General features: G+C 39.4%; 1 protein-coding gene across 1 annotated transcript in view; it reads left to right on the top strand.

Annotated features, from left to right (window-relative positions):
• Positions 1-22,202, top strand: part of LOC117420897 (neuronal acetylcholine receptor subunit non-alpha-3-like) — a 48,909-nt gene that overhangs the window by 20,985 nt on the left and 5,722 nt on the right. The window contains exon 2 of the mRNA XM_059031991.1: positions 6,340-6,491. Within this exon, the coding sequence (XP_058887974.1) occupies positions 6,340-6,491 (152 nt within the window). The remainder of the gene's footprint in view (positions 1-6,339; positions 6,492-22,202) is intronic.

The following is a 22,202-nucleotide window of genomic DNA, read 5'->3' on the forward strand; positions in this document are numbered from 1 at the left end:
AGTATAATGCATAACATAAATAGCCTTTAAATATTTCTTTGAAACAAATAAGGGATTTTCCTTACAAATGCTGCTTTTTTGTTTGTCTAAAGATAAGGCCTAATGCAGGGACTTAATGAAAATCAGTGTGTTACATAATAGAACAGTTTTGTCAATGAGGATTTGGGAGAACACTTGTATGCTAAGTATGGAGTGGGTGAAGGATTATGGCTACCCGTTGTTCTGTAATTTGGGGGGACATAGGGAGTTTGAGAAGGACACAATTCCTGTGACATTACAAGGGCAGAAGTAAGCACTGCAGGGGTTAGGTAGTGGGGTGTTATTTTTATATAAATCTGCTTGGAAAATCCTGCTGTCTGATTGGTTAGCTGTATTCTGTCAGCCATGCGTCAATCCCACACAATCTTTCAACAGACACATCACCTTTGATTGAAATTCCTCTGCCACTTACCTATCCTAATTCTATAACATTTAATATGTATAAGTAACCTCTAACTTAAAAAAATGTCAGACTCAGAATCAAATGTTAATCTTTTTAATGGAAAAACTGTTGAAGAATGGGATGAAGATGCATTTCCTGAACCGGACAAAGTACCAGTAATTCAAATTTCTTTCAAAGAAAAACAGCTCAGTGAAATAACGGAACCAGAACTGAATCAACTCGAGCTTGACCGAAACAAAAAATAAATAAATAAATAAAATAAAGGCTTCTAAATGGGCTGTGAATAGCCTACAAAACTGTCTCCAAGAAAAATGTAGACTTACATTTAAAGTACTTTCTAAGGACAAGTTGAACAGTTTCCTCTGGGAATTTTATGTCGCTTCAGTGAGGAATAATGATGGAGCACAATACAGAATATAAAGTTGTAAGTCTATGAACTGCTGGGATCAGTCGCAATACAGAATATCAAGTCTGCGAGCTGGGATCAATCGCTTTTTCAATGACCCACTGTGGCAAAGTGGTTTGTAGTGCACAGGTGTAGAGATGATGCAGTGCTTAATAACAATAGTCCAACAACAGTTCCAATGGTGAAAACAAAGCTTTATTAATTGCTTTTAACTAATAAGACTGACTATACACAACAATGTATAGTCAAAACCACCAGGTTCAGTCCCGAAACAATAACAACAAACACACACTTTAAAACACCTACACAGTGACCAGTCCAATAGTGAGTGCTCCGGGTGCAAGTGGTGTTGTGAATACACGTTAATAGTGATTATAGAGGAGCAGTGCAGTCCAAGTTGGATGCTGGCTTAACAGTGACAGCTCCCGGATATTTAGCCGTCTACAATGACAAATAACAACAGTTAGTGAGACAGACAAGACAATACAACACTAAACACTCACGCTCGTCCACATCCCCTGACATACCTTCAGTCGTGCCCCCTTTGGTAGCGAGTGCAATCACGTCTCCTCCAATCCATGACCGACACATCGCCTACCACAGTAAGACACTGACTTTAGTATTGTGGCTTCACCCCCTTTTTGGATGGCAGATTTGTGACTGACCCTGTGTGGCAGTGTGACCCCGCCTTGTGCGTATTGTTTGTTTATATGTTGCATGTAGTGTGTTAAATGTTGGTGTAAAGTCATTGGTACACAGGATATAAATGGGTCTGTGTAGCACGTGTGATAAAATGTATATTTGTATTTAGCCACGAGGGTTGCACATCACTTCACGTACTGATTAAAATGTAATACTATGTGAGCACGGGGAAGGACGTAATTAATCCATGTGCAGTTGTACTGAGATTCTAATTGAATGATTGATTAGCAATCGAGTCTCGGTACAACTGCATTAAAGACGCACATTGTCACTCAGTTGGGGTTGGGTGTATAGAGAGGAAGTACGGGGAGATAGAGAGGAGACAGAATCTAAAAATAACAATTGCTAAAACGTGCAGGATTAGCCAGCACGACACTTACTTGTTTGTCTGTCTGATTTGTTTGGCCCTTGTGCTTGTTTGTTTTGTGGCTTGTATAAAACCCTTCATTTCATTATTATTTAATAAAGAAACCGAGCGCTTTCGCGTCTCGGTTTTAACCCGCAGCTGCTGTGTGTTTGTGTTCTTCCGGGACGGTGACGTCACCACTGCAGCCATCCTGCCACACCCTGGAATGAACTGCCACACCATCCAGTATGGGGCACACTGTTCCTGTTATACAGCATGCTGTAAAGTAAGAATGCTTTCAAAAATAGACATGTTAATAGATTATATTTATCAATTAAATGCAAAGTGAGTGAACAGAAGAAAAATCTAAATAAAATCCATATTTGGTGTGACCACCCTTTGCCTTCAAAACAGCATCAATTCTTCTAGGTACACTTGCACACAGTCAGGGATTTTGTAGGCATATAGTCAGGTGTATGATTAAACAATTATACCAAACAGGTGCTAATGATCATCAATTCAATATGTAGGTTGAAACACAATCATTAACTGAAACAGAAACAGCTGTGTAGGAGGAATAAAACTGGGTGAGGAACAGCCAAACTCAGCTAACAAGGTGAGGTTGCTGAAGACAGTTTACTGTCAAAAGTCATACACCATGGCAAGACTGAGCACAGCAACAAGACACAAGGTATTTATACTGCATCAGCAAGGTCTCTCCCAGGCAGAAATTTCAAGGCAGACATGGGTTTCCAGATGTGCTGTCCAAGCTCTTTTGCAGAAGCACAAAGAAACGGGCAACGTTGAGGACCGTAGACGCAGTGGTCGACCAAGGAAACTTACTGAAGCAGATGAAAGACACATCATGCTTACTTCCCTTCGCAATCGGAAGATGACCAGTAGCTCCATCAGCTCAGAATTGGCAGAAAACAGTGGGACCCTGGTACACCCATCTACTGTCCGGAGAAGTCTGGTCAGAAGTGGCCTTCATGGCCAAGCGACTCAACTATGCACGAAAACACAGGAACTGGGGTGCAGAAAAATGGCAGCAGGTGCTCTGGACTGATGAGTCAAAATTTCAAATATTTGACTGTAGCAGAAGGCAGTTTGTTCGCCGAAGGGCTGGAGAGCGGTACACGAATGAGTGTCTGCAGGCAACAGTGAAGCATGGTGGAGGTTCCTTGCAAGTTTGGGGCTGCATTTCTGCAAATGGAGTTGGGGATTTGGTCAGAATTAATGGTCTCCTCAATGCTGAGAAGTACAGGCAGATACTTATCCATCATGCAATACCATCAGGGAGGCATCTGATTGGCCCCAAATTTATTCTGCAGCATGACAACGACCTCAAACATACAGCGAAAGTCATTAAGAACTATCTTCAGCGTAAAGAAGAACAAGGAGTCCTGGAAGTGATGGTATGGCTCCCACAGAGCCCTGATCTCAACATCATCGAGTCTGTCTGGGATTACATGAAGAGAGAGAAGCAACTGAGGCTGCCTAAATCCACAGAAGAACTGTGGTTAGTTCTCCAAGATGTTTGGGCCAACCTACCTGCCGAGTTCCTTCAAAAACTGTGTGCAAGTGTACCTAGAAGAATTGATGCTGTTTTGAAGGCAAAGGGTGGTCACACCAAATATTGATTTGATGTAGATTTTTCTTCTGTTCACTCACTTTGCATTTTGTTAATTGATAAACATAAACTATTAACATGTCTATTTTTGAAAGCATTCTTACTTTACAGCATTTTTTCACACCTGCCTAAAACTTTTGCACAGTGCTGTATGTCCATTAATGAAATAGTAGTCATATGTTAATATAATTGATATAAAGAAATCATTTACTTAATACACATTTAATCAATATTTATTATATTTATGAATAAAACACTTAAACAAATGTTGTTTACTTTTCACTGGAACTATTTTGTTGTGCGCAGTAATATTTACTGTTATTGGAAAGATTTTTTTATAAATTTGCTGTGTTCATATAAAAAGTAAATACATCTAATAATTTTATAATCGTTTTATAATAGCATCAAGGCACTTCTGGAGATGGGTTAACATGATATAACCGCACACTTAAGGGTTAAAGGCACTCCACTTCCAGCCACGCCTTATAACTAAGGCCACGGAAATCATGAAATTAGCCCAAGATTAGCAGTGTGGAGTAGTGGTTAGGGCTCTGGAGTCTTGACCGGTCGTGGGTTCAGTCCCAGGTGGGGGGCACTGCTGCTGTACCCTTGAGCATGCTACTTTACCTAGATTGCGCCAGTAAAAACCCAACTGTATAAATGGGTAATTGTATGTAAAAATAATGTGTAAAAAATAATGTGATATCTTGTAACAATTGTAAGTCGCCCTGGATAAGGGCGTCTGCTAATAAATAAATAATACCGCGATTTTTACAATATTCTTAAGAAATAAAAATAATTTCATTTAAATATTTCATACAAAAAAAAATATCACATTAACGAAACTGTACAGCTCTGCTATGTGCCTGTGTGTAATATTCGCCATGCACACAGTCCTGTGCAGTGATTATGTCATGTCACTATATGCAATCTAAGTGGGAAATTAAAATACGACACACTGTAAACAAGAAAATGGATGTCTCTAAAAAGGCTAAAAATGTGTCTGCAGCAGATCACGTAAAGCAGTATCCAGCAGGAGTTTTACACAGTGATGGAGGTAAGCTATTCTATACGTCCTGCAACGTTACTGTAGATCACTACCGAAACTCGTCTGTTGACAGCAAGTATTCACCGAAAGAGAAAGGCGGAAATCCAGAGCAGTACTGCCACTGCTTTACTTGCAAAGAAAGAAAAAACAATGACTTCCATATTCCAAAAGTCCACTTATTAAATTTTGACCTGACAGAGGTGTTTGTTTGCGCAAATGTCCCTTTTGAAAAATTGGACAACCAAAAGTTAAGGAAATTCTTCAAACAGAGTGTAGCAAATGGTGGAGCGATTCCTTCATCAGCCCAGCTCAGACGTGAATACTTACCTAAAGTTGCCGAGTATCACAAGCAGGAGGTTATGGAATTGGTAAAACAGTCTTTGTCAGTGGTCACTGACGAGTTGACTGATACCCAAGATCAGTATGTGATACACATTGTATTTGTTTTGCAAGACCTAAATAGTGAACATGCACCTGAAGTACTAGAACTGAAAGCTATCCTGCAGGCTGTTAATTACAACACTGTTTCACAAGCTATTGTAAAGTACTTGAATAACTTTGATGTTAATTTTGATGTCAGTGTATTTATCTGTATATTTGCTGTTTAAAAAAATAATAATAATCTGTACACGGAATTTATAACATATTCCTGTGCACATTCTGTGAAATACAATACTTTACCCATGACACTGCCGTGAGTTTTAATGAAAATTTCTTCACAGGGCCTTACTTGTAACGCCTAAAGTGTGTGGTTATTGTGTTGACCCATCCCCTGTAGTGCCTTAATGCTTCATTCATAGTAACCGCAAGTGTGTAGTGGTTCTGTTGTGTTGGGAGAATGACTCTTACTCTGGAGCACCTGTATATTGAGCAAGTTAGGGACTAGTAGTGTAACCACACTTTTGTTAAGGGTTCGCTAGCTCAACACAAAAGATCTTCAGAGTCAATAATGGTTACTGTTTTATTTTTAAATAATCATATTGCATACAAAATCGACAGCCGGGTCTCCTTTCTATGTATGCTAAATGAATTCCAGAATGGGGTAATTGGCTCCTGCGTATTATAGTAATCCCAGAAGAATGGTATTTAATGACAACACGTCCTACCTAGGCTCAGTGGAATGGTGTTAGTCCCGAATCAGCGACAGCTCGCAAGCTTATAGTAGATGGGCAGTGTTAGCGATCTGCTCTCTGTTTTGTCTCAGTCCAAAAAAAGAGCGACTTCCTCCTCGCAGGCTGCTATATCCTTTAGAATTTCTCCCCCAGGGCGGGGCTTGCTAGCGAGCCTTCGCAAAGACTGGTCAATAGAGTGTGCCTATTACTGACGTGATCTACCCCCAATAACAGGAAATAATAAACTGTGTTACAGTAGTGTATTAATCAGCCTGAAGTACGCTTAAAGCAGAACTGACTCTTTGACGCGTGTTATTGCACCAACATGTTACAATACAGTACATTTATTGTATATCAAATTAAATACACCATTTCAGAGTTCTGCATGTTAAGATAAAACTGAATTATTCGCAAATATTCTTACCAAATCTATACTATCAGTACAGTAATTGCAGCAGTGAAGACATATTAACACCCTGAATTGGTCCAGGGACTGTCCCAAATGGCATTTGTGCTATTTATTAAAATTGGACAGCTGATTTGGCACCCCTGATATAAACCCCTGCAACCGCCCCCCCCCCCCCCCCCCCCCCCCCCGTAATGATTTAATTGTTTTTCATGATTGCTTATGGTGTTTATCTGCTTTTTTTAAGCTACCGATGATTTAATTTCACTGGCGGAGATGGAAGACTCGCTACTAAGAAATTTATTTAGAGGCTATCAGAAATGGGTAAGGCCAGTTCAGCACTCTGATGATACCATAACAGTCAAGTTTGGACTGAAGATTTCCCAGCTTGTGGATGTGGTGAGTATTTTCTGTGCTTTCATATGAGTATTTTCTGTGCTTTCATATGAGTATTTTCTGTGTTTTCATATGAGTATTTTCTGTGCTTTAATATATGTTCAGCACACTTTTTAAAAATATAGACTTGTGTGTGTCCTAAAATAATATAGCAGTATAGATCAAAAACATTAATCAAGCTATAGCAAAATGCCTTCTATTTTTTTTTTTGTGGCTTTTGTAAATTTGCATTATATGTGGCTTAGAAAATCATTAAAAAAACCAACAAAATAAAAAAAAAAAACATTTGCATTTATTAACTGGATAGTTTCATAAGCTTATAATGACATAAAATGTAAATGTTCTCAAAGGATTTCCAGGCAGCTATGGAGCTGAAGGTACCATAAATGCTGAAATCTGACATAAAACCATCCTAATAAAAATCATTATACTTGATCACTTTTTTTTACATTTAGTTTACTCTAAAACCAGATTATTAATAAGAAATAACCAATTCTGAAATTAGAATCCCCCACATGAAATGCACTATTTATTACACCCCCCCACCACCCCTCCTCCTCCCTTTGCCTTCCTCTCTTAAACTCAACACACAGACATCAGATTCTATAAATCAGGTTAACCTTTTGAGTGCCTTTGATGATAGGTCTTGTCATTTTAGTGTCTCTCCAATTAGGCCAATGAAAAGAGGTCTCGTCTTGTAACAGTTTGCAAAACATTTTGATATTGTTGGGACGTTAAAATCTTGAAATCTACTTAAGAAAATACGTAGCAAAGACTACTCTTATAAATATATTAAATGTGTTTATAGACATTTTTAAGCAATCGGGATAAGAGAACGCTACTCCTGAAACTTGCCAGTGAATAATTACCCAGTTGCTATTGATTGCTTGTCCATGTCAATATTATCACAGCAACAGTGTCCAGGTTTAGATTATATTACTAATTATATGCTGTTTACTTGTAAAAAAAACAAAGGTTGGCACTGCATTTATTATTTGTTTATTTAGCAGACGCCTTTATCCAAGGCGACTTTCAGAGACTAGGGTGTATGAACTATGCATCAGCTGCAGAGTCACTTACAATTACGTCTCACCTGAAAGACGGAGCACAAGGAGGTTAAGTGACTTGCTCAGGGTCACACAATGAGTCAGTGGCTGAGGTGGGATTTGAACCGGGGACCTCGTGGTTGCAAGCCCTTTTCTTTAACCACTGGACCACACAGCCTACATGCAGTGTCTTCACACTGACTATGTCATACAGCACAAGTCCAGGGCCAGGCTGCACCAAGTTGCTGATCTTTGCAATGGATTCCACAGGGAGCGTTTTATTGGCTCTGGTTTTCCCACAGGTAAAACTAGGCAGAGTCTGAGTCAGCTTGCTGTGATACAGCAGCCCCTCCTGGCCAGGCACGCGGTGAGATCAAAGGACCTGCAGGGCTGACCGTTGTTCTCCAAGGGCCAGTAGCTTGCAGACTTCAGCTTGGCTTGGGGGTGTCATTGGAGGGTACCTGCTGACCTTCAGTGCTTGTGAGATGTTGTGGGGAGTTGCTGTGGTGAGGGAACATAATATTAAATCCTTCCAAACACAACTGTATTGTTGTGACATACTTTATCAGGGATGAAGGTGTTCAGACTTTTTTGTTACTATGTAAATTTAGTACTAGAATTTGCCGCAGACTGCTGAATTACTTTGTTCAATTGGTTCATATCATTTTCTGCCTGTGGTGGGGTGTGGGAACGAGTAATGACAGTATCCGGGATTTAACTGTTGTACAGTAGTATTTACAATACTACTGTACAACAGTTATTTACAACAACAGCACGGTGTCTCTTGCCGTCTTCCCAGCCTGGTCCTGGATTAGATCCATGGCAGCCTTCCAAACCCCCTTGGTTCTCCGGTCCGTGGCAGCTCTTAATCCTCCTGGGAAGGTAATTGTCAAGAATCAGGCATCTGTGGTTTGTTTACCTTTCTCTGGTATACCTTGTTCCCACATCAAACTCCCCTGACTGAACTAAGACTCTTAGCTACACAGATCCCTTATATGCAGGAAGTTCCGCCCCGGTAACCCAGTGCATCCAATCGCTGTTCGATGTCAATCAATTAAAATTTGTGATTGTTTAATTTATGGGCATTAGTTATTGAATGTGAGAAACACAGGGGATTCCAAAATAGACAGCTGACAATATCTTAGTCTATGGCTGTATTATTTGGTATCCCCTGTGCTTTTCAGGCAGTGGGGCTCCTAGAAATGTCAAGCTTGCACAGTGGGTCTACCTGTGCCCCATTATCACACACAAGGGGTTTGATTGATATCGGGTGTATTTACAGTGAGAAACACAGGGGATACCAAATTAGACAGCTGACAATATCTTAGTCTATGGCTTTCTGTTTACAGATGTTTTAATGTTCTGCTATTTTGAATGTTATTCTATCCTATTCATTTTCTTGATAGATAACAACTTATTAAAATATTGTATCATTTAAAAAGATAATTGCTTGAGGGTAAACACTGTCCCATGTCGCATGGGAAAGAGAATTTAAAAGATCACATGACATGTTCACAGGCTCTGGTTTATCACATGGTAATATATAAAGTCCACATGCTGTTTGTTGTGTTGTATACGGTCATAACTTCTCATTAAAGCCTCTTGTGGGATTTGGCTTTGTGTGTATTCTGTTTTATTGCAGTATGCAGTGTTTCCTTCATTGCACTAGTTCTAATCTTTTTAAAACCGAGAGAAAAAAAGCTTGCTGGTCCAGTGTTTGTGCGATGGACCGGCCACATACCGGTCCACTCTCTGTACCGGACTTCCTTAAGGTGTACCGGACCTGTACCGGACTTCCATAGATTTGGATCGGACCACTCACGGAACCTGGTCCGGTCCGCATCCCTATTGGATAGCATTATTGAGGAGTTTGATGATAAAACTAGTGATCAGTAGGTGATTTATCAGTATGCATTACTATGAAGAGATATGTGATAAATACAGCGAACAAGGAGTGGAGCGGGGCAGGAGATGCAGTACTGAGTGTTCTGTTGATATGCAGTGCCTTTTAAACCTGTTTTACTGTGAAAAAAATTACTATTAAACAGCGCGTGTAAAATAAACAGCACGTGTGAAAATAAATTGGACCCGACGTGCCTGACAGGCGCTGAATAAATAGAATGCAAAGGGTTAACATGCTGTCATAGTCAGAAATTAGAGAAAGTAATTCCACATAATTACCTCTGAGTAACTGATGCCTTCGTCTTGCCCTCTGAATGCCAGTTCTTGCTTGCCAAGGTAAACAACAGAATCAATCAAGCGTTTAAGAACCTCACGATTTGCTTTTTCTTACTTGCTCATTGTAATGTATTGTATCCCTAAGGTTCTGCTCACATAGTTGAATATTAATCCGGGTTTGTCCAAAGGTTTTGAATGTAACAGTGGCTCGGAGAAAGTTCTTCAAAATTGATTCGTAACTAAATCAACTTCCCAGTGGTTAAACCTACTGAAGACCTTCAACTGTTTATGTCCCACCTCCGCTCACTTATGATTGGACTGCCACAGAGAAAATGCAGATCTTCTATTGGTTGATGTACAAAAATACAATTCTGCACGATTTAAATTGTAAAAAAACTAAATAATCTGCAATCAACTCTTTAGTTGATTAATCAGTCTGATTAATCTGTTAATCTGAGCAGCCCCAATATCTATCTATCTATCTATCTATCTATCTCTATATCTATCTATCTATCTATCTATCTATATATATATATATATATATAGATATATATATATATATATATATAGATATATATACATATATATATCTATATATATATATATATGTATCTCTCTCTCTCTCTCTCTCTCTCTCTCTCTCTCTCTATATATATATATATATATATATATATATATATATATATATATATATAGTAAGACAGCAGGGAGGGGTTTAATTCCTCCCTGAGTAAAACATGTGCGTATGCACCTTTTGTTTAATTGTTTGGTTTAATTAGTGTTAATTATCCCCTGCACCTGGTGGTAATTGTAAATTAGAACCAGGTGCAGGGTATTTAAGAGAAGCAGTCAGTTTGCTCGGGACGGCTGAGTAGAAGGAAGCGGGAGGTGTACCCTGCTGCCGAGCCGTCACAGGTACCGTGTGTCACTTGTGTGTGGCGACGAAGAAAACTGTGTGTTTTGTTTTCAGCCAATAAACAGCTTAGCTGTCCGACTTATATAGAGTAGGTTCCTGCTCAAGTTCAGTTAGGGCTCATAAGAGCTAGGTTTTGTTTTCTGTTTGGTTTATTTTGTTTGTTCGTTTATTAAAAAAATAGCGCGTCAGCGCATGAAAAATCCATTCTTGCGTCCTGGGTCTGGTTTTAAAAGGGGCAACGAACCGTGAGTGGTGCGAGTCATTTTACACGTGGTGGCAGCGAGTGTGGGCTCCCCTACGACCCAGAAAATGGACGCAAATTTAAAAGACTTGATCGCAATGATCAATCGGAATACCGCTGCTCAATGGGAGCAGAATGAAAAATGGAGACTGGAGCTAGGGCTGCCGGAGAGAGAGCCAACGGAGCTGGACCATCTGCTCCAAAAATGGGAGCAGGCAAAAGAATCCCAGCAGCCTCCTGTAACAGAAGAGCTGGTGCCGGTTCAAGGACGGGAGGAGGAGTCCTTCCCGGAGCCAGAGGAAGTGGAGCTGTGGTCGTCTCTGGAACCATCGGCTGCAATCAAGGGAGAGGAGGTGCTGTCTCCCGAGCCAGAGGAGGTGAAGAGCGAACCTCCACCACAGCTCCATCCTGCAACCCCGGAAGCTTCTCCGGCGCTGGTCAGTGCAGTCCCTTGCCCCTTGCTCCTGGACACCCTGCCGGTTTGCCTAGACTTCCCTGCGCTAGACCTGGAGCCCAGGAGTCTGCACCATTGGCCACAGCTCTGCCCCTGGTTCCCTACTCCGCTCTCCCCAAGCACCCAGACGTCGCTGGTGCTCCCCCTGTTCGCTGCTTCGCTCCCCCTGGGTGATTGGACATCGCTGCGCCGGTCCTCAGGTGAAGACCTCTGCCCACTGCTGCATCCTCCTGTTCCCCGGCCGTCGCTTCAGTCGCCCCTGTCATCCCAGTGGGGTCCTGTGTCGCTGGTTCACGGTCCCTCACTGGAAGCGCTGGAGGGACCGACCCACCCTCAAGCCCGCCCGTGGAAAAGGGCGAAGATTAAAGAAATCGGACTTGAGGGTGGGTGGTCTTTTAAGGGTGGAGGGAGGTGGCCGTCGAATGGCCGGTGTCTTGAAAAGACAAGGGCGGGGGGTGTGTAAGACAGGGGGAGGGGGTTAATTCCTCCCTGAGTAAAACATGTGCGTATGCACCTTTTGTTTGGTTTAATTATTTTATTGTTAATTATCCCCTGCACCGGGTGGTAATTGTAAATTAGAATCAGGTGCAGGGTATTTAGGAGAAGCAGGCAGTTTGCTCGTGACGGCTGAGTAGAAGGAAGCGGGAGGTGTACCCTGCTGCCGAGCCGTCACAGAGAGTTACCGTGTGTCACTTGTGTGTGGTGACGAAGAAAACTGTGTGTTTTGTTTTCAGCCGGTAAACAGCTTAGCTGTCCGGCTTATATAGAGTAGGTTCCTGATCAAGTTTAGTTAGGGCTGATAAGAGCTAGGTGTTTGTTTCGTTTGTTTTGTTTTTGTATTCATTTATTAAAGAAAAATAGCTGCGCTTTAAAAATCCAATCTCCTGTGTCCTGGGTCTGGTTTTTAAAGGGGCAACGAAACCGAGTGGGTGAGTTCTTTTACAATATATATATATATATATATATATATATATATATATATATATATATAACTAGAAACTAGAGGACTAAACACACACTGATGATGGTAGGAGTTTCAAATGACACAGAGGAAGTAAGGGGAAAAGCTGCCATGAATGCTGAAGCTGTATCTGCAGGTGAGTTTGTGTACTCGTTATATGCGAGGCACACATATTCAAGTCAGTTTTCATCCTTTCGGATCTCAAAAGATGTTTATGTTAGTTGTCGGACACCCTCGCATCCAAGTTGTGCCAGATTAAGTTGAAGATCAAACCAGACTTTATGCACCAATCCGACCACGGTGTCAAGGGTCAGTGCCTCAGTTTCCCACAGACGCTTCAAATCCAGGCCGGTAATTCGGGGGGTGGTGTCTGGCCTTGTCTTTACCTGCTTTTCTAAAAGTTTTCATGAGTGACAGGAATATGTTCTTTTTGGTTTTAAACTTGCTGTCAGCAGAGATGTTAAAACTTCTACTGTTAAAATATCTGTTTAGTCCAGCTCAGCGATAAAACTGGAGACTGAATACTGGCCCCAAGTTGAACTTCTTGCACTGGCATAAAATTCCCTTATGTTGTTGAGATTTATTTTTTTTACTTATGTCCATATTTTTTTCTTTAAACCAGTCTAAGTACATTAACAGCCCTGTGCTGTAGTTTTTTTTTTAGTATTTTTTCAATCATTATTTTCTTCTATTTCATTTATCTGTTCCTCATCTACTGCTACTCTTGACAGCTGCTGGTGCACTTATTTTATTTGTATTTTATTTCAGGTGGACTGCTGTCTTCACTCTTAAAATGACGCTTCTTTGTTTTAATAATGTTTCTCAATAACAATAATCACATTCACACACTAACTGAAGATTTTATTAAAACTGAAAAACAATAAAAAAGTATATTACATTTATTTTCTCAATATTTACAAAGAAATATGTGTAGATGTATTCTTTTTGAAAGATGTACATGTTCACAGATCACATATAAACATTCACTGTTAAATGTCATTTTTTTAGTGTGTGGTGTACTGACTTTTTTTTTTTTATTTTGTCTCCACAAAAGGAGCAAAAGCAGACAGTATTTTCTTTTCATGACTAGCTACAGTTGTGTGTGTGTGTGTTTTATGTACTCATGCTGTATTCATGTCGTTTGCTTCACTCCTGGTGTGCATTGCCCTTAAGTCGAGGTCAGTGGCATAGCTGTCAGCCATGTGCAAAAATCTTGATCCGTCACCGGCACCCACTCTACCACCACCAAAACAAAATCTAGTGGTCTAGGTTAAGGTTTTTCATCAATCTCAAGGTTTTTCAGCAGGGGTCTCACTGGTATGAACACTTAGGGGTTGACATGTCCGGTGGCAGTTTGTCATAGAATTTACAGTGCCTTGCATAAGTATGCACCCCCCTTGGACTTGTCCACATTTTGCAGTGTTACAACCTGGAATTAAAAATAGATTTAATAGTCCATAATGTCGAAGTGGGGAAAAAAATCTACATATTATTCAAAATTATTTACAAATAAAAAACTGAAAAGTCTTGATTGCATAAGTATTCACCACCTTTGCTGTGACACCCCTAAATAAGCTCTGGTGCAACCAATTGCCTTCAGAAGTCACATAATTAGTTGAATGGAGTCCACCTGTGTGCAATTAAAGTGTCACATGATCTCAGATTAAATACACCTGTTTCTGGAAGGCCCCAGAGTTTGTTAGAGAGCATATCTAAACAAACAGCATCATGAAGACCAAGGAGCTATCAAAACAAGTCCGGGATAAAGTTCTGGAGAAGCACCAATCAGGGTTGGGTTATAAAAAAATATCCCAAACTTTGAACATCCCCTAGAGCACTGTTAAATCCATTATTAAAAAATGGAAAGAATATGGCACAACCGCGACTCTGCCTAGAGAAGGCCGTCCACCAAAACTCAGTGACCAGTCAGAGAAGCAACCAAGAGCCCAATGGTAACACTGAAGGAGCTGGAGAGATCCACAGCTGAGATGGGAGAAACCGTCCATGGGACAACTATAACCCGGACGCTCCACAAAGCTGGGCTTTATGGAAGAGTGGCGAGAAGAAAGCCATTGCTGAAAAAAACCCATATCAAATCCTGTTTGGATTTTGCCAAAAGGCATGTGGGAGACACAGCAAACATGTGGAAAAAGGTTCTCTGGTCTGATGAGACCAAAATTGACCTTTTTGACCTTAGCGCAAAACGCAATGTGTGGCGCAAAGCCAACACTGCTCATCACCCTGAGAACACCATACCCAAAGTGAAGCATGGTGGTGGCAGCAACATGTTATGGGGATGCTTTTCATCGGCAGGGACTGGGAAACTGGTCAGGATTGAGGGCAAAATGGATGGAGCCAAATGCAGGGAAATTCTAGAGGAAAACCTGTTTCAGTCTGCAAGAGACCTGGGACTGCAGTGTTCGGCCGATTGAGCTGATAAACAACTGTAAAAAAAAAAAAAAAAAAAAAGTCATAAGACTGACAACCATTTGCCTCCATGAAGGCTCGTAGTCTGCTGACACTCGAGAGTTTTACAGATTCGCTTTGTCGTCTTCATTTTCTTTGTTGCCGGCTTTTCCCGCTGTCATGCCGTTGCTATGCACTCTACGTCACTATGTATGCTCCCGAAGGCAGCATTCAAGCGATTTATGCAATTATCCAGTGCGGTGTCAAACCTGTGTGGTTTGTTTGTTTTGATGACAGGTAAACGGCTTGGCCATCCTGCGAGCTAGTCAGGGACCTGCCTGTGTAGTCAGTGCTCCAACACGGAGTTAGGATTTTGTTTGTTTATTTCATTTTTGTGTATTAAAAATAGCGCTTAAGCGCTTAAAAATCAATTTCTGGGTCTCAATCACAGGGGCAAGTGACGACCGTGCTACATAAATTATATATATAATTTAATGTGATAAATATATACTGTGTGTGTATATATATTGTGTGTGTATATATATATTAGACACTAACTTCACTATAACGAACCCCCCTGGGACCTGGAGAAATGTTTGTTATGTCAGGGTGTTCACTATAATAGGGTTTGGCATTTTTCTGCATCAGAATAATGACAAAATGGCAAATTTGAATTGAACATCAATATATAGTACTTTTATGAAGATTCCTTCACATTGATCAACATTAAACAGTATTGTGACAAGGTACTCGTGTCACGTGTGGGTAACCGCATTGCAAGACAGAGGAGTTGGAGTTGAAATGCCGGCACAGGCGCGCAGGATTTATTAAACAAAACAGAAAGTAAACAAACGGGTCATGTGACGCTACCAACGACGGTAACACACAGAGGACACATACAAGACAGGCAGGCAGCAAGTCTCAATCGAGCGCCCGTCTGTAAGTAATCATTTGATCAAACATAACAACTCCAAAAAGCACACAAAACAAACCCATCTCCACATATAAATTACACCAACACTAATTCCCACCTGTGGTATGTTTACAAGAAAACAGTAAATAAATGAAGAAGGAAAGAATGTACACTTACATGCTAAATACAGTAATTACATGGCCTTTCTCTTGAAAAAAACAGCCAGCGTAGAAGATTGCTCCTCACGCCCGTTGCCTGGTTGAAGTTTGTGTGAATATGACTGACAGGCAACGATTGCATTCATCATGCATGATTCTTACTACAATAGGTAATCTCTGAATTAGCGTTATCTTTGAATTAGTCAACCATGGTCTTTATTTTCACTGAGAGAATAACACACTTGACACTGGAGAAAGTTCAGTGTCAGTCAGTACTGAGATCGTTGTATCCGGGTCGATCCTGTAGGTGATTGTTCTAATAGGGCAAATTTTTATTGAAAAAATCGGTTCTTGCTGTGAGGATCGTTAAAAACGGTTGTTCATATAAGAAGGGTTTGTTATAGTGAAGTTAGCCTGTATTTAAGAAGCCAGGCTTCTCACATGATTACAGTTGTAAAAGATCCCACAGAGATTACCTAGAATCTCACTCACTCTGGAACAAAGGTCAACCTTTGTTTTTGGTCCCACAGATTGCTATGAAATCCTAAGGGCTTTTATTATGGACACTGAAAAGGTTACGTTTCAGACTAAAAAATAAAAGAAAAAACACCCTGGAATCTGTCCACAATCATCAGTGCAGTATACAGTATTATATTGTATACAGTGTAGTACAAGAAAGATGGAGCTTAAAATGTCCTGAGGGACTTTTGCATAATGCTGTTGCACGAAGGCTGCATTACATGAAATGATATTGCTGTACACTACCAGCAATATACTCTAATTACATACTACAGTAAAACATGTTTATCTCCATGCAGCACACACATATATATTTTTACTTATTATTAATTTCTTAGCAGACGTCCTTATCCAGGACGACTTACAATTGTTACAAGATATCACATTATACACTATTACACATTATACAGATATCACATTTTTTTTTACATACAATTACCCATTTATACAGTTGGGTTTGTTATTGGAGCAATCTAGGTAAAATACCTTGCTCAAGGGTACAGCAGCAGTGTCCCCCACCTGGGATTGAACCCACAACTCTCCGGTCAAGAGTCCAGAGCCCTAACCACTACTCCACACTGCTGCCTTTATCTTAGTGTTTTATACTGTTGTTATGGCTGACAGAATTCACAATGAACCCTTTCATGCAAAATAAAAAATATAAAACAAATAAATAAATTGGGCCACATAATTAATATATTCTTTCATTGTTTTAATGAGGAAAATTGACATCCTCACATAAGGCTATCATGTATGAAAGGGTTAAAAAATGTATAGTCATACTAATTCATGTTACAACATGCTATTTTGGACATGTATGATTGAGACTTCCCATTTTAACATACTAAGGCCTCTTTCAGCCATTTTTGCGAATGTCCAGTAATAATCCAGTGATTTCTGGGGGCTCTGCTGTTGTGATGTCACAGTCATCCATTTACATTTCTGATTGATTTTTTTTTCTTGTGAACAATGATTTTTATTAATTTTTCCTTTCTTTTTCCCACCCCTTGGGAAGAGGGAAATGGGGGAGACAATACAGATCAACAGAAATATCACACCAATACAGAAATACAACATAATATCAAAACAAAAACAAGAATATTACAACAAGATACAATGAACTATTAAAATTAAAATATCAAAGAAAGAACATACCTTAATTAATTGAATGAAAGTTATCCTAGGGGGAAATGCCATAATATGCACATGATCTTCCTCAAACAGCTCATTATCGGCAGCAGTATCCCATGCTGCCATTGTGCCAAGTGTAGCTGAGTCGTAGATCTTTCCAAAAGAATGAAAAATTGAAAGTGCATGACATAGGGGCGTGGTCCAATATTAATATATTTTGGATCTCTGTGGACTTCACAAACCGCAAAATGTATACAGGATACTTATGCAATTAGCTTGTAATGTTTATTTTAAAAACGAGTAACATCACTTGAAACCAAATGAGCTTCCTGCAAACATGCAATATCAACCTTTTTTCTTAAAAGATAATCTAAGCACTGTGCTCTCTTTTACAGGATGATTGGCCCCTCGCAAATTTCAGGAATTAATGACAACACTACCCATGGTCAAAAATAGAGATCAGGGAGAATGAAAGTAAAAGACGTAGCATGCAGAGAGCAAGAAAATATGACATGGAGAAAGATCCCTGACTCGGCACTCGTCATATAGCAATATCCTATAGGACAGCAGCATAATAATGACAAAAACTCAGCAAAATAAATTGAGATGGGAGCATGGTTACACAAATTCAAGGTGATAAATAAGAGAGCCAGTGGGAGCACACTACATGCCACAATTAACATCTGTACTACCTCTCGCTCGCAGATTCTGCTCCCTATCTACCCCCCAATCCCAGAATCTCAGCCGTCCCTTCCCTACTTTCACCTCCCTAGCCTCCCCACCCCCCAATACAACAATTATCAAAAACATAGTAAATTAAACTGAGAAGGGAGTGTTCTTACAAAAAAATTGAATGATAAAGAAGCCAGAGGGAGCAAACTGCATATCAGAAATCTCAGACCACAGTTAAGGTACTCCCTCTCACTCGCTGGTTCTCCCAATCTACCCTCACTCCACCAACCATTCCAACTATTGTCAATGTGAACCAGATTACCCTGAGGGGACTTGCTGTGAGCCATACCACCTTGCGAACTGGAACAATGAACAACCGTACACAGCATGCATATAATCTAGTAGTTTTGTGATTGTTGTTAATGGATTGTTGTTAACAAAGTAGTCTTTGACCCTGATAAATATAAAGGTTGATTCATGTTTTTGTAACCTAAAGGGTTTATTATTCAAAATGCTTTTTTGCTGGCCTCCCAGGTACCTCACTGAGACAAAGTGATTCTGGGTGATACATCTTCCTGACCTGTGAAGGTGCTGTATAAAGGGAACTGAGTACCCTGGACTGGATGGCAGGACAGTTCATTCCCAGGGTTAGGTGGAAGTTGGTCATCTAGAAAGGGGGCGGAGCTCCGGTACACTAAATCATTGACCCGGAAGGGAAACGATGTGGTATCCGCGGTTTGGCGGAGCTGTTGCACTCGTTAACCAAGGGGTCATGATAGATAGTACAAAAGGGGACGGAGCGATGTGATCTGTTCCTTTGTAATGGTTAAAGCTAACTGGAAGGAGAATTGTATTGTGAACCATGAGTGTTTTGTTTGTTTTGTGTGTCGTGTCTAAATTGTACTTGTTTGTTATTTAGACGGCAAACACGAGCCGGAGAACTGTAATTGCACCACAAGCACTTTAGCAGTCACTGTGGACTTGAAAACCATAAGGGATCATTTTTGTAGATTCACTCAATTGTAACGCTTGAATATGGAAATGCAAAGGCATAAGGTACGAATTTATTTCAGATATAATATAAACAGAGGTAACGCATAGTAGGAAAGTGCCACCCCACATTGCTGCTAATTACTAATTACATTTTTTTCATAATTAAGCCTTTTATAATTTTCTATAGACTCATAATTACTGAATTACTTTTATCTCTAAAATAAAAAATAACTCATTAGTGGAAGATTAAAACCAAATAGTTCTGACAATGTAATAAACCACTTGTGAAACTAAACTAGCACATTATAAATAATTAAAATTCAGTTTAAAGTAATTTGGTTTGAAATGCAAGAAAACTAGATTAGGAGTTGGTCAGGTAAAAGATCTTCCACCTCTGTAGGCCAGGGTTCAACCCTCGTTCAATTCACTGATGGTCTCAACAGTGGATATTGGTCCAACATCACAAACCACATAATTCTGCACATTTGTCAGTCTTTGCTTGTGAGAGGTCTTGGCAGAATGTCGAAAGTAACCAGTGCCAGTGTCTCACCTTTCATCTGTATTACATTCTCAAGCACTAAAGTTTTATTAGAATATTAAAAAATTAATAGCCTAAACAATTCTGATGTTTAGATTGTTTTGCTATCTGAAAGTATTGTCAGTAATACTTTGGTCTTTCAGTTGTTGGATGATGTCTAGGTTTGGTCAGGTAAATTCTGTTGAAAGAGTTTTCATGTGAATAGTTAATAATGTGCGATTGCAGAGGCTGGGTGGTATAGTACAGTACAGACTGTTCCAAAGGCTTTTAGTTGTGTGTATGTGACTTTTTTTTAAACCTATTTGTGCCCATGGTTGACCTTGTATTCTCTTAAGCTGTGTAATGTGGAGTGACTCACAGTACGGGAGATTTATTTTTTAATACTGGTTGATTTACTGCTGGTGGTTGCTTGCCAAAAAGAGTTATTTTATCAACTACTTTCCAAGCATAGGGTCAGACATAAAGACTTTTTATACAAAAATGTATTATTCCAGATGTGTCCACATGATTACAAATGTCAACACTGTTCAAAATTACAACCCTTTTAGAGCTGCCATCGCCTGACTCAGCCAATCAAGCTGAGATATGTCGTTTGGTCTGTACAGTATTTACTTGATTCAATTTGTGTGTTATTGTTGCAACTGCCCTCCATAGCCTTTTTAGCCCTTTTTAATAGATATTGTTTCTTTAAATGGACGATTCTTTTTTATATATAACTTGCCCCCCCCCCTCCTTTTTTTTAGCTATCTTACACAGCTGATCCATTTGTGTAATTTATTTTGTAGCTATCACATCATTGTATGCTTCATCCTTTTATTATTACTTTGTCTGTTTTTGTACGTTAAATGTTTTGCTCATACACAGAATATAAATGTACAATCGGCAGAACATTGTCTTTCTACTGTACCTCGCATTACTATCAAGGTTTTTTTTAGCAAACAACACACACACCTTTGATCTCAAGTGAACTGTGCATGTGGCTTTTAACCATAAGCCTTAACTTCTCACAACCTTTTAGGCAGTGTGGTGTTTAGAATCTGTAAAACAGAAACACCTTCTTTAATGGCATCTTGAATCTCCCTTGCTTTCGATAGTTATTTATGTTACTTTATTGGTCTTCAGTCTGTGGTTCTCCTCTTTCATAGATACAATAAGGCTGTATTTACTGAGGGATTTGGTGACACAAAAAATCACAAACATGAACCTATTATTTCAGCAGAGTCCAACCTTATTTTAGAGCTAAACAAACACACTTAAATGCAGATTAAACTAAGAACGTTATGAATACGTTTTGTTTTTTATTTACCAGATTCTGCCGAGTCAGCGCCCCGAGGGCGTAGAGTTGATGTAAAGACAAAAGTGGGGGAGGGGCGTTGACTCAAGATATTACTCAAATATTACTGTAATATTTTTAACATTAGCTAGATAGATTACATTTAGAATTAGGCATGTTTAAAATTCAAAGGTAGAGCGCAATACACAGTTACGCTAAAAAATCAAGAAGTGCAGTTAACATTTATTAACACTAGAACCGCCACGGCAGTCATTTTTACGGTTTTCTCTTTAAAAATTTAAATTACGACGGTTGTCCGTTCTTGACTTTTGCTAAATACATGTATTAAATACCCTGATGGTGTTTGAAAGGCAGAATCGCAATTTTTTTTAAAGAAAAGTTATAATCCCTGCTACCTTTGACTGCCTTTTACAATATATGTTTTTATTTTGAATATAACCTATTTTTTTTTTTTTTTTGCAGAGTTCAAGTTACTTATAAAATGGTATAGCTAACTTGGACTCTGCAACTATAAGAGCTGAAAACAATTAAAAAGGTCTAATTAAGCAAATTATCAGTTCAATTAAGGGTCTAGATAAGTAATTGAGAACTCATTTGGAATTAAAACCAGCAGACTAGTGTTAATTTCTAGTTTTTTTGTTGTTGACACTACCAAATACCTAAACGGAGAGAAAATACTTTTAATATAATTTCATATAGATAGGTACCTAGATATTTCACAGCCGTGTAAAGAGTTTAGTCCACAGCGTGAAATCTGCTCTGCTTTGTTTATGTAGGCTACTTTACCCCTGCACTAAAATCCAATTCAAGTATATTTACCGTTGTACATCACAGGTTCCTGGTGTGACAATTGGCTTATTTCAATTTTAAACAGACAGGTTTATTGATTGACATTTCAGAGCCGCCAATAAACACTCCAGATTCTACTCTCTGATTCGTAGCCATGGGATGGGGGTATGTTAAGTATGACCAAGAACAGAGCTGATCCAGAAACATTTTTATAACAGTAGTAGGCTAACAACATTTGCATGATTTCACGTGTATTTACAAAAATAATAAGAAACAACTTCATAGCAACATGTTAAATGTGTTTTTATTTGCCGTCGAGTAGTCTAACATTAAACATTTATTTTTACTTCTCAATTTTAACGCACTCTCATGACACCTGTTCATCTTGCCAAAACATTTGCTTCCCTTTTGTTATCTGGTTGGAACAGCATGTTGAGTCTATAGGAAAAAATTGTTTTAATGCACTTTACTGTCATATTGGGGAGATTAGAAATAAGTCTTGTTT

Source organism: Acipenser ruthenus, chromosome 1 (genome assembly GCF_902713425.1).
Source record: "Acipenser ruthenus chromosome 1, fAciRut3.2 maternal haplotype, whole genome shotgun sequence".
In the NCBI taxonomy this organism is placed as follows: Eukaryota; Metazoa; Chordata; class Actinopteri; order Acipenseriformes; family Acipenseridae; genus Acipenser; species Acipenser ruthenus.